The sequence below is a fragment of the Passer domesticus genome, chromosome 5 (genome assembly GCF_036417665.1).
Source record: "Passer domesticus isolate bPasDom1 chromosome 5, bPasDom1.hap1, whole genome shotgun sequence".
In the NCBI taxonomy this organism is placed as follows: domain Eukaryota; kingdom Metazoa; phylum Chordata; class Aves; order Passeriformes; family Passeridae; genus Passer; species Passer domesticus.
Window position 1 is genome coordinate 31,885,842 of NC_087478.1, and position 16,221 is coordinate 31,902,062.

Genomic DNA, 16,221 nt, shown 5'->3' on the forward strand with positions numbered 1-16,221 from the left:
TGTAAAGGGATTAAAATGCAATCTCTGTAACTAATAGAATAATAGAATATGGTATTCTAAGAAAAAATATATGTGGGGGCTTTTTTTCACTTAGAATTGAGAGGTTCATTTAAATTTGACTTTCTAAAGCCACAAATATAAGAAATACACCTTCTCAGATCTGCATGCATGCCTTTTCCAAGCCTTGCTGTTCTCCTAACCCATTTGTTCTGAGCTCAGTTCAGCTTTGCACTGCTGCTGGCTGTGGGTGAGCTTGCCTGGCTGCACTGGGCTGCTGTTCCCAGCCAAGGAGTGTGCAGCCAGCTCTGCCCCTGCAGGAGCTGGGTGCTGGGAGCCACTGAGGAACTGCTCCGTGGCTCAGCAGCCATCCTGCCAGACAGGTGCAAGAAAAAATAAACAGCAACTGGGACACATTTCTCTTGAGGCTTTTTTAACTAGTTGCTTTTCTGTTTAAAGCAATGTGTGAGGAAATCTTGCTCATATTTTAGCATTGGAGAGGCTGTCACTGTTTTAGTCAGGGTTTTAAGGTTTGGCTATGCCCTGGCTAATGGTAGCACCTCGTCACCTCACTGAACACAAAGTTGTATTCACACTGCAAGAATTGTGGGATTTTGCGGGATTTAATCCCTGTAATGGATGAGAGCACTTCTGACTGATGCAGCTCCTCTAGGCTAGAGCTGAGATGACTGCAAGACCTGGAGCTGCCATGAAGCCATGCCTCTGAGTGATGCCTCAACACCCACTCACACATTGCCCCTGCCCCAATGCCATGCTGTGGGCAGTGCAGGCACCGGGGGAATCCTGGCACAACTCCAGGCCCTTTCAGGCAGCTCCCTCTCTGCTGCTGCCAGATCTCCCGTCAGCATCTGCAAGTAGGAATTTTTTCCGCAGTAGGCAATCCCAGTACAACAGGTGATGTAGAGGAGTGAGAGGAAAGGAAAGGTAAATCTGTCCAGCAGAAACAAAGCTGACATTTTTGAATTAATACCAGAAAGTCTGGCCAATGCTTTAAGTCTGGCTTTTGGAGTTTGAATCGTACAGGCAGCGAGTCATCTGGAACAATTCTGAATTTTTTTCTTCATAATTTTTTTTCCTTAATATTGCTTGAAATGCAGCTGAAGCTGAAGAAGAACAACTGGGCCATTCAGTCCCCCCATATGGAGGAAGTGTGCTGAGTCCCAGCAGCCAGTGCTGCCTCCTGGCCAGAAGGGCAGTGAGTAGCACGCAGTGTGTGCAGTGGTGCTGGGCCCTGCTGCCCCTGGCACCTCTGCACACGGGCTGCCAGGTCAAGCACAGCAGGAACAAGAAAAAGCCACAATTCTCTCCAGCTCCCTAACAGTCAGGTGAACATGTGAAGAGGCACAGATATGTTTGAAATCCAATGGCACAGACAGAGCCAGCCTGAAATGCAAATTAAAAAAAAAACCCAAAAAACCCAAACCAACCCCCAAAAGCATGTGCATCAGTTCAGTAATGGCAGCAGTACAAAAAAGGCAGTTTGCCCTTAGGATGTCTGCTTCTGCTTTCTTTGTGTGCCTTGTGTATTTGTCCTTTGAAATGTTGTGCACACCTGGACATAGTAGGATGTCAATATTAGATACCAAATTATTGAGTACCATTATTGAGTACCATTAGAAGCCCTTTGTCAAGCTATCATTTTGTCAGTTGCTCAAATTGAGATTTCTTTGGTAGAGCTATAGTGATTTTAACATTTTATGTCCTTTTACTCATTTTCATCACCTTCCAGCTGCCGCTCACAAGTGCAATGTTTGGCATTTTGCTCTGGCTAGCTACAAACTTTCCAAATATTGAAAAGGCAGTTTCTGTCTGACCTATTGTAGTGGATTGGTATTTTGAATTTATTTTGCTATTTTAAAATAATTTAAATCTCTGGCACATCTTTTTTTCCTCATATGTATGTCCTGTCAGTGACAGAATGTGATAAATTCTGTGGTTTATTTTCAAACGGCAAAATTGCTTCCAACTTCCAACTGGACTTTTTCTGGAAAATTCATTACTTCTTTTAGCATTCTCAGTTATAACTTAAAACTCTGACATCAAGGACTGTCTCTTATACAGGAAACTTTGTGCTCAGACTGGCAAAGCCAGTCAGAGAGATTTTGTGTAGACAACTGATGTTATTTAAGAAACAGAGTTGTGGTACAGTGTGCACTTTGAGGACTATTTTTTCCTTTTGTAACCTTTCTGATGATATTCTTCTCGCGATTAATGATATTTCCAAAAATCAGTGGTGAAACTCTGAAAACAAAGAAGCAGCGTGTCTTTAGGGCAAGTAGCAAAAAATTTACTCTGTATAAAAGAATACACTTGCTATTTTTAAGGAAGAACTTTTTAAGAAATTGACATGAGCAGAAAAAGTTCAGCCAAAATATCTGAGGAATTTTAAGTAAGAATTTTCTGTGTTTTTACTGTATTGTGTGATAAACTATTTAATCTTTGCTACAGAAAGAGCAAAAAGCATGCAAATGTGACATTCATGTTTGTACACAGCTCCTGAGGCATCCCTGGACATACAGAGCAGCTACACGTTTAATCTCAACCTAATATTAATCTCCTCCTTTCAACATTTTCAAGAAAAAGATCATGAACAGCTCCTCCCAGGTTTTCATCATCTAAGTGTTTTCTCCTCTGCATCAGGCTGCCTCTTTTTTTAATGTGAATAGGGTGCTTTTGGGACAGCACTGGCTGTGGGCAGAGGCTGAGCACCTTTCCTGCCCACGTCTCCTCCTTCTGGCCTCAGTGGAGGGAAAAACCCAGCTCTAATATTTCCAACTTTATGTTATTTATTTTTTTAATTTTTTTCTCCCAGATAATAAGATTGTCAGAAATACAAGGGTCAGTAATAATTCATTGGATATTTACTGTTCTTCAGTGCAGACAGAAACCATGTTTCCTGCTTCCAAACCACATCAAATTACAAATCACATAGCCCTTGACTGTTGCATGGAGCAACACCCAAGCCTTCTACAGAGCAATCACAACACAGCACAGGACCATCACCCTTGAGCAGGAAACACAGCCAGGGCTGGACTATCACCTGCTGGGGCAGAAGCTGTAAGAGGGATATTCTGAGCACCTGAGGCTGCACAAACTGGGCACACCAACACGGCTGGCTGGCGGTGCTGGGGGAAAGGAGGACGTGGTTCAAGGGGGACAAGAACAGGGAGTGAAACACACGGCCCTCCATGTCTCCCCTCCATGGCCAAGGCACAAGAGTTTGTTCTTCTGAAATATTTTGAAGAGCTGTGGGGCTAAAGGCAGACAGAGGGACACCAACCCCACAGTGCCACTGTTTTATGAGGGTGCCCTAGAAAAACCATTGTCCCAACCCAGCACTGATGAGACCGCAGGAGGCCACGCAGAGCAGTACTCAAAAAACTAAAGCAGCGTCTTTATTTTATACATAAAAATCAGTATAAAAAGTTTATTACATAAGAGCTGTTCTGTTTACAATATATTATATTGCTTCAAGCTGATGCAGAAACTTCATACATTATAGCTCTACTTTGTTTACAATATATTATGTCGGTTAAATGGTACCACTGCAGTTTCTTTTTAATACACAAAACTGTAAAGCCAAAAATAACACTGAACTGAGTTATTCAGTTTTTAAATTAGGCAACTTATTTATTTATCTGTTTTTCTTAGGGAAAAGTCTAAATACATAATTTGTAAAAATTTGCAAAATGCACCTTTCTTTTGTTTTAGGCAAATTGCATCTGTAGTCATTGAAATAATTCAGGGTTAGCATCTACAGGATTTTCTGCTTGAATATGGTTACTTAATTTTTGGATAATATTTGCTATATAACCAAAAAAAAGAAGTTTAGCTGTAACTGAAGTGTAGTACAAAACACCATCCAAAGCACTGAGAGAAGAAGCCTATATAATCATGCTACAGAAGTATTTACAAAACTTAAAAGGAATAGTAAGTGTCAGCTCAGTGGTTTATAATGAAGCTAATAAAATTCCAGCCGGTAATCTCAACTGTAACGAACAGCATTTTAACATTCAATCCATGAGAGGTTAATGAAGGCTGTGAACTTTGTGTAACACGAACCATTTCAGATGTTGGAGCTCACCAGATATAATTGGATTCGGGTGGGACATGCTTCTCCTCAGCCCTTTTTGGCGAAGGCGTGTGCTGCCTGTGCTTGCTGCCTGCTGGCCTCAGGGCGCTCAGACCGCTGGCTCCGTACCCTGGAAAATTATCCAGTTCAAGAAAAAAGAATCCACAGAAGTGGGCTCGTGATCCACAGCTAATATTTCAAGTGGAAACTGCCTTACCCATGTGAACAAAGGATTTTGCTTTGCCTTACAAAAGGGCTCATGCCTCAGGATGAACGAAGTCCTGCCAGACAGACAGATGCTTGGCCTGCCCAGGGAGCCCAGTACAGGCTGGGGTTCACATCTGTAATCCCCGCACCAGCTGGTTACAGTCATGATGATCTGCCAGCTCTAGAGTGGGGCATAAGCGACCCCCTGGGAGAATCTGCACCAGATACCTGAGCTGGGCTTTGGTTTATAGCTGAATGCAAAGAAAAAGAACACCAGTGACCATAAACACCTGGTGGGAAAAAAAGCCATCTGAAACAGGCTTACTAGAGCTGCTTTGTTGTGGAAAATGAAAGTGAACAATAAAAATGGAATCCAAAGTATTATGCTGTAATTCTTTATAGGTTAATTTACTCATCTCATACTTAAAGCTCATGGAAATGGCTTTGAAAAACTGAGTCCTCAGTTCTATTTTTTAACCACTTCATTTTTAAGAAAACAGCTTTACCAAAGAGCCATTCATTTAATGGAATCTGAAACAAGTCTCTCAAGTTAACTATAAATCTCCTCTCAAGACCCAGTGATGTTTGGTTTTGGTCGAAAAGAGGGAACTGCAGTGCATGCACATTAATGGACACTTAAATGGGGATGAGGTTTGCCCAAATGTCCATTTCACAATTTCTTTGCTGAATACAAAGAGAGCTTTGCAGTACTAAACACAGCAGGACTGTACCCAAACTCCAAGTAATGAAGATGCAAAACCTTGGAGTTTACAATAATGTGAGACTATTGACTTATCACAAGGCAGGTGTGAGCTTTGGTTTTGTTGTACAGGTAATTACTTCTTTGGTGATGGTCACCTAAAGTATGTATTGGTTTTAATTTGCTATCTGAGTTCTTTATAGGAAGAGTATGACAGAAAGAAAAATTTCATACCAAACTTAGGAACTGTAGTTTGTAGTGGTTCATTTCCTTATTACTTTTTTCTAACCATAACTTATGTTAATGGTATTTCTCCTTCAGAGAGTAGCATGAATACTTCAAGACAAATCCACTAGGTAACAGCAGAAAAGCAGACTCCCAATTTTCACAGCAAACCTAGTTTTCACAGCAAAATCCATCTTAGTTGGACAATACTCAGTTTTTAATGAAAATACTGCATTTATTCTAATACATTTTGATGTGACAAAAATCATATGCATCAACAGGTTTTAATAAAAGTAAACATTCAGTTGATGCAGCAATTTAAGGTTCACATTCTTTATGGCTGATTAGTTTTATAGCTGCAAAATTTTTCAACTTTATTGACACATAAAACATGATGTGTATTGGTAGCCAACAGTGATATATGTTAGTATCTTTTGGGAGTATATACAGATCACATATTGAAGATCTGCTGTTACAGTATTTCTGCACATGAAACATAAAATTAAATCTGAAGTTCTTACTGGATATATCCAATTGTATTTCAAATAATTATACAGTACAATTTTAAGTCCAGTGAAATGATCAGTTGCTACAAGAGATGGTTAATAGACCCAAAAGCACAACAGAAATTAATTTCAAGAACGTTAACTTCGCTTTGGGGCAATGTATTTTGTATGCTGTGGAACATGGGTAGGAAGAGAAGAAAAATCTGAAGTTGCTAAGAACAAATCTTGCATAATTCTTCAAGTTTTCCCCAAAACTTCTAAAGGACATTACATTTTTTCTAAGTTTCAATCAGTTTTAAAATGTGTCAGAGTTTTAGTTTTAAAAATACCTATCCAGAATTTCAAAGCTAGCTGATATTACTGAGGAGTATTGAAAGAATTTGATCCCTTCCATGCTGTGGTTGGAAGACATCCTCTGATTGATACCAGATTCTGGAATTTCTAATACAAAAGCAGTCTAGATAAAACACTTTCAAATTATTATAAATTTTTTTAAGTAGGTAAAATTATGAAGTATTGAAAACCTTTGTTTTATTGCTTGGATTAAAGATTAGAGAAAAAGGAGTGTGGTGTCATTAATGATGCTGGAAAGGCTCTTGAGGCAGTCATTTCTGTATAGCACTGGGTGTGTAACACCTCAGATATGACTCTCAGGGTTTGTTCCTCACTTACTTTTATTGCAGTGTCTCCCATGCCAGCCTTCTTTGCACTGGCATTTGTTGGGCTCCACACAGGTGCCATACAGGCCACAGCTGGGTTCACAGACAGCTGTAAAAAAGGGAACACATACACCTGGTCTCTTGACATTTCATCCAGAGACAGTCCACATTTGCTTTCCCTGCTGTTTCACATGATGGGTTGATCCTGGCACAGATGTGGCTCTCAAAGTAAATCCATGCCTTTGCAGTGAGTGCAGTCAGAGCCCTGAAACAATCCACACCCCTCTCTTTACCTGCAAGGTCTGGCTCAGTCCCTGGCAAGGGAATCAGGTTGTACAGCAGAGCTGAGCATCCATCAGAACCAGCCAGAGAAGGAGAGTGGTCCTCATCACCCCCCTCACGAAGTATTCTCATTGTATTTTAACATGGCAAAGCATTGACATTTTATTAAGCATTTCTATATTACTAAAGTGCCAATGCTGGTTTATAGAAATTCAAGAGTACAGAAGAGACTGTGAGGACGCTTCTGTTAAAAAATGTTTCTGGTTTCATAATTTTCTTAAGTCTGGTGTATGATGTACATCCAGAAAGTAAGATAACTTGAACTACTTTGACAACAAACAATTAGCACTGAAGTTATGTAAAAAAGATACTGCGCAGTGAGCTTGATGTTCCCACAAGGACTGCTGGAGCAGCTTTGGTACTCACGCTTTGAACACAGGTCTCCCTGGTAGCCTTTGGAGCACTTGCATTTATTCTTACCAGTACATTTGCCTCCATTTCGACAGGGTTGATGGCATTTACCTGGAAATTGAAAACATAGAAACAATGGTCTTAGCCCCCTGTGCCTACTGGAGACAAGTGTCTGACAAGCTTGCCTTGTACCTGAAAAACTCATGATGTTAGAGTGTGCACTATGGATCCATCAGGAAGACACTGCTGCAAGTCTGTGCTTCCAGTTTATAAGCATTCTTCTCCTTTGAGAATATTACAATAATTTGGCATGACCAAAGCCTGTGTGACCTTGGAGCTTTTGTCTCTGCAGAATCCCCCACATGACTGGTCAGTACTGACTCCTGCTCTCCTCACCCTTAGAGGGAGGCAGCCCTGCCCAGACCATGTGGTTCCAAAGAGCAGGATCCAAACTTGAGGGGCCCCAGCAAAAAAAAAATCTAGTGACATCTGAGAGCAGTAAGATACTCAGGCAATGACAGGTATGGTTGCTACCTGCAGACAGTAAATAGATTGGCTGGGCCCTTCAGCTTGTAGCCCAGGCTGGGAGCACCGTGGTGCTGTGGATGGTGCAATGAGGGACGTTCCACATGGCAGCTCAGAAACTAAGGGCACATTAAAAATACATGCCCTTCTTTCCTGCTTGCAAAGAACAGAGCAACTTTGCTAACAGTAATCGGAACTGGCAGACATTTTTCCAGGCTCTTGGTCTGGAAATTACTTTCCTTCACAAACAGACTTTGCCAAAGGCATAGGCTGGGTCAGGTGTTGTTGTTGTTGTAGGAAGTCTTGTTTGGCCCTGGTCGCCTGGGACTGAGGAGGCCCCCGCTGGAGGAGAACCACATTCAGTTTCTTTCTTTCATGCTGGCCATGACACACCAGGGACCTTCCCCAAACTTAACACCCCATGTCCCACCATCAGACTGCCTATACCTTGTTAGAATTTGTCTGCATTACTGACCTAATTAAATCTTCACTCCTCTCTAGGAAGGGAAGCACAGTGCCCATGAGCTCAGTCACTCCCAGGCTGAGGGAGGCTTACTGTCACTTCCCTGGGCACTCTTGGGCCACCAGGAACTGCACCCTCACTTTCCTGCCACCATGGTGCCCATGTGTATCAGTACAGCTTTTTTCATTGGTCATTTTCATTTTCCAATGGTCCAAAACCATTTTTTATCTGTTCTAATGCCACTAGACTTCCTAGATTCTTCAGAAAAGAGAAAACAAAGGCACTCTCCCTAGATTTAACACTAATATTTGCCTGAATCTGTGAGCAAATAAAAACTGGAACCTGGGGCAGCAAACTGATTTCTTTCCTTTTCCCTTTCCCTTTTTTGCCTTCCCTTATTTTCTTTTTATTTTCTTTTTTTTTAAAGAAAGGTATTAACTGAGACTTGCACATCATAATTTAAGCATCAACACTGTCCTGCCGTGTTAAAAACCTCATTTCATGATCACAGATTCCCCTCTTGGGAGCTCAACATCACAGGCAGCATCTGCTTAGCCCTCAAACCCTGAAGAGCTTTGTGATACACAAGTGTATTGTCAATATAAACACTCATTCCTATTCTACATAAATATTTTAATAACCCTGAAAGAAGTTTCATAAGCAGCTGATGGAACAAACTGTGCTAAGGAGAGTTTCTGCAAAAGCACAATTCCTCTGCAGGAGCCTTTGGGGAGGGAAATTTTAGGCATTCTAATTTGCAAACATTTGCATCCCAAGTAATTAACAATTGGAAAGAGCAATGCTAAAGAAATCAATGCACTTTCCTAGTTCTTTAAGTAAATCTGGAGGATATGGGTCAAGAGACGTGACACCAACTTCCACCAAGGTGCAACAGGCAAGCATTTAGCTCAGCACAGCTCAATTAAGTTTGGGCTAAGATATTGTCACAGAATGAAGGAAAGAGTAATAACTCTCTCTGTTACTGACTAAGAAATGGAAAAAGCAACAAAACAGCTGGTGACAAGTATTGGAGGAATCCAAAGCAAAATAAAACTCTCTGGATTCAAAGTGAAATGCTAATTAGAAAAAAACCTGGAAGACTGTGAATGCCTGTTGGTCTTGTGGACTGGGCTCAGTATACTTCCCAGGAGTCTTACAGAGGGATTCAATTATTACACAAGCACTGAAAGCCTATACCCAATGCTAAAAAAAACCCCAAACAACAAAACCTTGCAATTTTCAGAAGATGGCTTTCTGCCTGTTGAAAGGTTTTTCCTGCTCATTATTTTAAGAATCCCATGATTGAATATAGTTGGCCCTGGATCTAAGAAAATGGACTGAGTTGTGTTTCTGCTCTGGTGTTTCTAAGCCTTGTCTAGATTTCTTGCAATCTTCCACTGCTGTGCTGGTGCAGTGCCCAGGGATGATGACAGCTGTCAATCACAGCCTAACAATTGCAGTCCTGGCTTTACTGCTTTCATTGCTCTCACTGACATTGTCCCAGTTTAGGTCTCAGCATAATGCGATCTGAATTTGCTCTTTTATCTTTTGTACAGAAGCTAGTATACTGCCTGTATTTTAATTAATTTAATCTGAGTTTCACAGGTAAGCCTTTCCAGGAAGTCAAAACAATTGCACTTATCCCAAGCAGCAGTGAACAAATACGAGCTTCAGCTCCTCAGACAGATCAATTAAATGGACTGCCCTTAAATATACTGGCTGCAATAACAGTTCTAAGAATTCTCCTCAAAAAAAACCACCACCAAACTTAAATACATGCTTCTCTCAATTAAACTTTAATCTTCATCTGAACAATGTCAACAATGTTGACTTTTTAGGGACTGAAGAAAGAAATGGTATTATGTCAAATAGTCAAATTTGAGCTTGATGTAAGCAAAGGTAAATCCAGTGAAAACCCACACTGTTGTTCTTGTGGAGTACGATCCGAATTTATACCAATAGGCAATCTTTATTTACTTAAAAACAATAAAGCTTTGCTGCTTCTTTTTCCCTGAATTTTTGATGCTGTAAAAAGGAGTTGCAAAATGCCTTGTAATGCATAGAGACATGGTGAAACACTTACTTACACCTATTGTTAATCTACACATAAAGACTGAGAAAAATGTAGGTCTTATTGTATCTGTGTACTTTCTTTGCATAGTAATTCACTTCTTGTGTATTGGCTGATAGCAAGTTAAGAGTTTATTCCCATGTGTTGCAAAGTGATAAAAATGTCCTAATTGTGTGGAGGACTTACTTCTACTGACGTATATTAAAAAAACAGCATTTATATAACCTAGGTCAAATACTGCTCTCCATGCTCCTGTGAAGGTGCTGGGGAATATTGGTGGGATTGTTTACAACAGGGAAAGCTTTCCTGCACAGTGTCCTGTTAGAAGTTCTAAGTCCAGGAAGAATGAGGTCTGGTTGTACATCCTCAAGTTACCTTGTGAATGCAATTTTACCTGCTACATGAAAGCTTTCAGCTCTTACAGTTCAGTTCTCCTTTTGTCCCAAATATTTTCATCCCCAAATTATAGTAGCCCTTTCAGAGGTGACAGCTCAAACTTAATCTGCTGTGCCCAGGTGTGATTTGCCATAATGTTTGAAAATAGATGCACCCCACAGTCTTGGCCTGGCAACACATCTGTCTGCCACAGGGCGTTGCTTGCATACTCATGGCTTGAGGATTGCTACCAAGCCTGGTTACTAGTGAAAACAGAACAGGCCAGGGGGTGAGATGGTCCAGCAATGAATCAAACTTCTGAGTAGGAGACTCGTTCAGAGGCATGTGGCATCTGACTCTCACGGTCCCAAACTGCTGTGTGAGACCTTTGCTCTGTGCCCAGCAGAGGCAGCTCACATGTTACCATTCATGCATTGACACAGGAAGAAGCTGACATAAATGAAAGCAAGCACACAGAGATGCTACTCACTAATTTCACATTGGTCTCCCTCATAGCCTGAAGGACAAATGCATTTTCCCAGATAGAAACACGTCCCTCCATTGAAACAGGTTGTTGTACAGTTTGCTGAAACAAATAAAAGGAATTAACTAAGTAATTAACATGAACTAGGACTAACTTGGACTTAATGTTGTCTGCTGTTCATCATAAATAAACATTGAGTATGTTGTAAAAGCAGGATTAACCTCTTTTCATCTGGTTTAGAAAGTAAGACTGAAATGCAGTTATTCCTACATAATGCTTTACATGGGCACACACACAAGGCAATCCAGAATGAGACAAGTGAACAACACAGCAGTGAGCTCTCTGAGGACAGACTGTGCTACATCTTTATCAACCCCCACATATAAAGCTCATTGAGGGATTAAGGCACTATTGCTATTGAAACTGCCAGTGTCTGATAAAAGGAGCACAGCCTAGCACTGGAAGCTACTTCTACAAGAGGATACTTCACTACAGTTCTTGAGTAATCCTTTGACTGAAAAGAAATCTCCGCAAGTTTTTCTGTGTGGTGACATAGATGCAAATGCTCTGACTTTCAGCTGCCAAATAACTGACATTGTGTTAGATGTGACTTTTCACCAAACAGCTGGGATTCACATTAATCCTTCAAGACATCAGGAGCATTTAATTAAAGTGCACATTTGAAGCATTTTCTAAATGTGGTGCAAGTCTGTTCAAAGGCTAGATAGAAGACGTGAGGGCATTGACACCAACAGTTTGTGTAAAGTAATAGAAAGGTTCCCACTATTTTGCTGAAAAGGCCTCTAGGAGCTTTTGCATTCAGTATTTACTTCATATAGACCTGCAATGGCAAATGGAGCACGACACTGCCATGAGCAGGTCAGTTACATTTCTGCAGGAAAGTACTTGGTTCTTGCTACATGGTAGCTTAGACTGTTCCCAGTTACTGTTCTGAACAACTGATTGTTGGTTTTTACCCTTCACGAGTCCCAGTGCAGCAACAAAAAATGAATAGCTTTCATATTTCTTCATGTGTCCAGATGCAGCACATTCATGTACTACATAATTAGTAAAATTAATTTTACTACAGGAAAATAAAGATCAAATAGAGGGTTTTTTGTTTTTTTTTTTTGTTTTGTTTTGTTTTTTTGTTTGTTTGTTTGTTTGTTTGTTTGTTTTGTTTTGTTCTGTTTTGTTTTTTTCTTGTCCCAGAAATAGAAGTGATTTTTGTGGTAAGATCCACAATATTTAGTGGATCAGCTGAAGTGATTATCCAAACAACCCTTCACAGAGCTGGGGTGCATGGATACCTGCAAATTCCTATATTCTTCCAGCAGCTGCTGGGCTGTGCTACAGCACTATTTTAAGAACCACAATATTTCTAAAACTTATTTACTTATTGCTTGCCTGACTTTCCAAAAAGCACTCCTGGAGGGAAAGTGCAGAGGTGAGCAAAGAGCGGCTGCTGGCAGCAGAGCCCGGGCTCGGCGGCGTTTACCTTTGTCGCAGTTGATGCCGTAGAAGCCCGGGGGGCAGATGCAGAGGCCGGGGGTGATGCAGAGCCCGCCGTTCATGCAGCGAGGAACACACAGGGCTGAGGGGTGGAAGAGCAGAAAAAGCATCGCTGGTGGCAATGTCCAAATGTCAATACTTTCCTGGTATTTGAATACACGCACATTGACTCCTTAACTACTTTTCCTTCTGATTATTGTTCTAAGTCACCTTTGCAAAGGGCCTCTGTTAGGACGTTAAATCTGTTATATCTTTGGTTTGTATATGGCAATTTCTGTATAGTGCTACTAAAAACTGTAGGCTAATTCAAGTTCAGACCTGGTTCCATATGTAAGCAGAAATTGCCTCTTGTATAGTTTAATATCAGACAGGGGAGAGCAAACATACACCTACACACTCTGGGTATTTAAAATCCCCCTAGACAAGTCCTCTCTACAACTGTAGTCTGGCTCCTCAGCTGTGCAGGCAGGACTATCTCACAGGGGTCAGTAGCTCAGTGGGGTTCCCAGGCAGGCTTTACAATAAACCTTCCCCACTCCTGCATACCTGAGCGTAAGCATGGCTACTTAATTTTGGCTAGGAAATCCTGCTGCACAGCCAGTGTCCTGCATGCTCCCAGTGAATCTTCTCTGGAGCCCCTGTGCTCTTCCAAGACCTCTCTGCCATGTGGCCACCCCAAAAGGCTCTTCAGGGAGGCACGTTAGGGGGCAATGCTTCACTTTGTGGTTGCCCACAATTGGTACATGCAGCGAGGTCGGGTCCATGCTGGTGAGTTAAACAGCACCCAGGCACGGGGCCAAATGGCCTTGTGAAATCATCTTGTGAAACTGTTGGTGGCTCAGCTTTGTCCCAGCTGACCAGCAAATCCTCCTGGCCATGGTCCTGGGACGAGTAGTGACCACGGGCTCCTCCCAGGAGTGAGTTTGTAATGGGTTTGCTGGAAGGAAAGAGTTTATTAAACATATGAATGTAAGCTGTGCCAGTTGCTCTCAAGGCCAGAGAACAGTCCTTGATCCTTTGTATTTAATATTTTTGATGTAGCCAGAGTATCTGGGAGTGAATAATTGCATTGGAGTAGGATGCCCATGGGGATGGGTGTCTCCAGTCGCCTGGGGAGGAACTGCGACTGGGAAAAGGAAGGGAGGGATAGGAAGAAGATCTAGTTTCCTTGCCAAGTCACACCAATTTCCTGGTTCTTCACTCCTGGAAATGTTGGTTTGGGCTATTATCCACTCACGGAAGAGAAAGAGAATCTTCCCTTCATCTTCCCATTTTTGTTTTCAGCCTGCTTACATATCTGATCTTATCTGCAAATAAACAAATGCAGAGCAACTAAAGCACTGTGCTTTGTTTCACAGCTAGTCCTCATTAGCAGAAGAATTTTATTTAATCTTCTTGCCAGATGGATTCCCTGTCATTAAGGATCACTTAACTATTGCATCGGTTTTTGTTAAAAGTAATTTGTGAAAGAGAAAATATTTTTCACGTAAGCAATTCGTATTTCCACTAGACCATGGATGACAATAACAATTCTCTTACATGTATGAACTCAAAATATACAAAATCTTCAGAATAGGCCATTCTTAATTTTTTGAGAGCCTACAGTGCAGCAGATACAGTTTTCTTGAGATTGTGGTAAAGAAGACAGTTGAGATTTTTTATTAAATTACCTTTCTCACAATGAGGCCCGTAAAATCCATCAGGACATTCACAGACATGTCTTTCGTTGCAAACCCCTCCATTTCTGCATCCTCCTGGACATTCCGCTTCAGAAAATATAACAACAATCTTAATTAAAATGTTATATGCTTCAGCTGCCAGCCAGATCTCAGTAGCATTAATATATTTCTTTGACACAAGAGTTAAAATATTTGCTGGCAGACAAACACTGAAGAAATAGAAATTCAGCTAAGATTTCTTCAAGATAAATTGTTTTCTCTTTTAGTAGTCTACAGATAGATGTTCACATGTTCACATGGGTGATGCACTTGTTGGTGCACTCTGCACTTTCATCTCTCTATGTGGATGCCCTGCTCTTCTCAATCCAGTACTTTATTTTTTGTGTGGAAATGAGCAGGCAACTTAGTGCAGAACTTGCATGGCTGGTTAGACCTACCCTTATTGTGTAGGACCAGTTTCGATTTCTGCAGCCTGAAGCAGACATCACTGCAACTTGCATTGCATTAATTACCACATCTGTACCTACTACTGAGGTGACAATGATGGAATCTATGTTCACATGAAAGAGTGAGTATCAAGGCTAAATGGAAGAAGGCCAGAAAGGAAGATGAAAGCACTCCTGCACAACAATTCTGCATCATCATCAGCTCTCATTCATATCTTGGTTATTGATCAAATATGGAAAAGCATTTGGCAACACTGGCAGGATTATACAAGGATGAAAGATACTTCTGGGTGCCACCACTATCCTCAAAACACCAGAGCCCATCAAACAAGAAGGCAAACTAAGTCAAGCCCTATGGAACACCATAAAAAAGGGCTGCTGGGTATAAAAACAATAACTCAAAAATGCCTTCCCAGATCCCTCATGGAGAATAAGGCAGGCAGGAGAGACTGCCTATTCCCATTAGAAAAACTCAGCATCAGTAGGGATCAGTGGTAGGCACCACCTCCTCATCTTGATGCTCTGTTGTGTGGCATTCCAAGTGAGAAAGTTCAAAACCTCTGAGGTAAAATGATATTCCTTAAAAGTAAAGCTGTTTGCAGCTGTAGTAATTGTAGTAAAGGATTTTTGGTCCTACTGTGTTTTAACACTGTATTCTAGGACTTTTTCTGGAAATGCTTCTCTCTTTGTACTCAAAAGCAGAGCTGCTATTCATTACAAAAAAAAAAAAAAAAAGCATGCTTAAATACATACCATTTCAAGCAGAAAAATAGGAAAACATATTTTTTCTTTGTGACCACCTCTTAGACACAACAAATCCTCTCTTATCCACAAAATTGCTCCCTTGCTCCCCTCACTTCCTCGGCTGGGGCCTTTCTGTTTATGGCCAAGAACAACTGCAGTGATCAGGGAGCTCCTGACAGGAGCTCTTCAACATGTATGATATCTTTCAGAGGAAGGAAACTACCACCTACTCTAACACCAGCCACTAAAGACATTCTTATTTGTCTCAGCATCTGTCCTAAAACACTGCTGTTTTCACCTTACAGGACACAGGGCAGGAATGGGAGTTATTCCAGTATGGGCAGGAAGAGATGTGTGAGAAAGCTCCGCCTCTGCATGTCTCTAAAGTTTGGGAAATCTGCCCTGTGTCTCTCAGCTGGCTCCATGAACAAAGGACTGGGACAATAATCAACCCCAGGTTTCTTGAGAGGTCATATGATGCAATACTGCTAAATTGTTAGATATTACAGCTCGTATAAAAATGGTAACAACAAATAATAACACAAAAATGATAACCTGGATGACTGCTATGACTAAACTGAGTTTGGAGCCCTTCCTCTTTAAGCCACTATTTTCCAAAATACAGACCTGCAACTGTAACTCTGCTCTCCCTATTAGAATACCCCAATGCTATTTTCAAAGTTTACTAAGTTCAGTATCTTTGAGCTGAACTGAAAATAAAAAGATAGGAAATGTTTTACGTTGTATGTACACCAGACACACAACTTCATACATCATGAGATCTGATTGGTTTTGTGTACTTAAATCTTCCATTTTTCTTCCTGTTTCTCTGCCCATTTCTT

The 16,221-nt window shown here is 41.1% G+C and overlaps 1 protein-coding gene across 1 annotated transcript in view; it reads right to left on the reverse strand.

The window, feature by feature from the left end:
- Positions 1 to 3,391: 3,391 nt before the first annotated feature.
- The window catches only part of WIF1 (WNT inhibitory factor 1), a 36,665-nt gene continuing 23,835 nt past the window's right edge, over positions 3,392 to 16,221 (reverse strand). Inside the window, exons 5-10 of the mRNA XM_064419397.1 lie at positions 14,181 to 14,276; positions 12,497 to 12,592; positions 11,005 to 11,100; positions 7,096 to 7,191; positions 6,401 to 6,496; positions 3,392 to 4,220 (exon numbers count right to left, since the gene is read on the reverse strand). Of these exons, the coding sequence (XP_064275467.1) occupies positions 4,099 to 4,220; positions 6,401 to 6,496; positions 7,096 to 7,191; positions 11,005 to 11,100; positions 12,497 to 12,592; positions 14,181 to 14,276 (602 nt within the window). The 3' untranslated portion in view covers positions 3,392 to 4,098. The remainder of the gene's footprint in view (positions 4,221 to 6,400; positions 6,497 to 7,095; positions 7,192 to 11,004; positions 11,101 to 12,496; positions 12,593 to 14,180; positions 14,277 to 16,221) is intronic.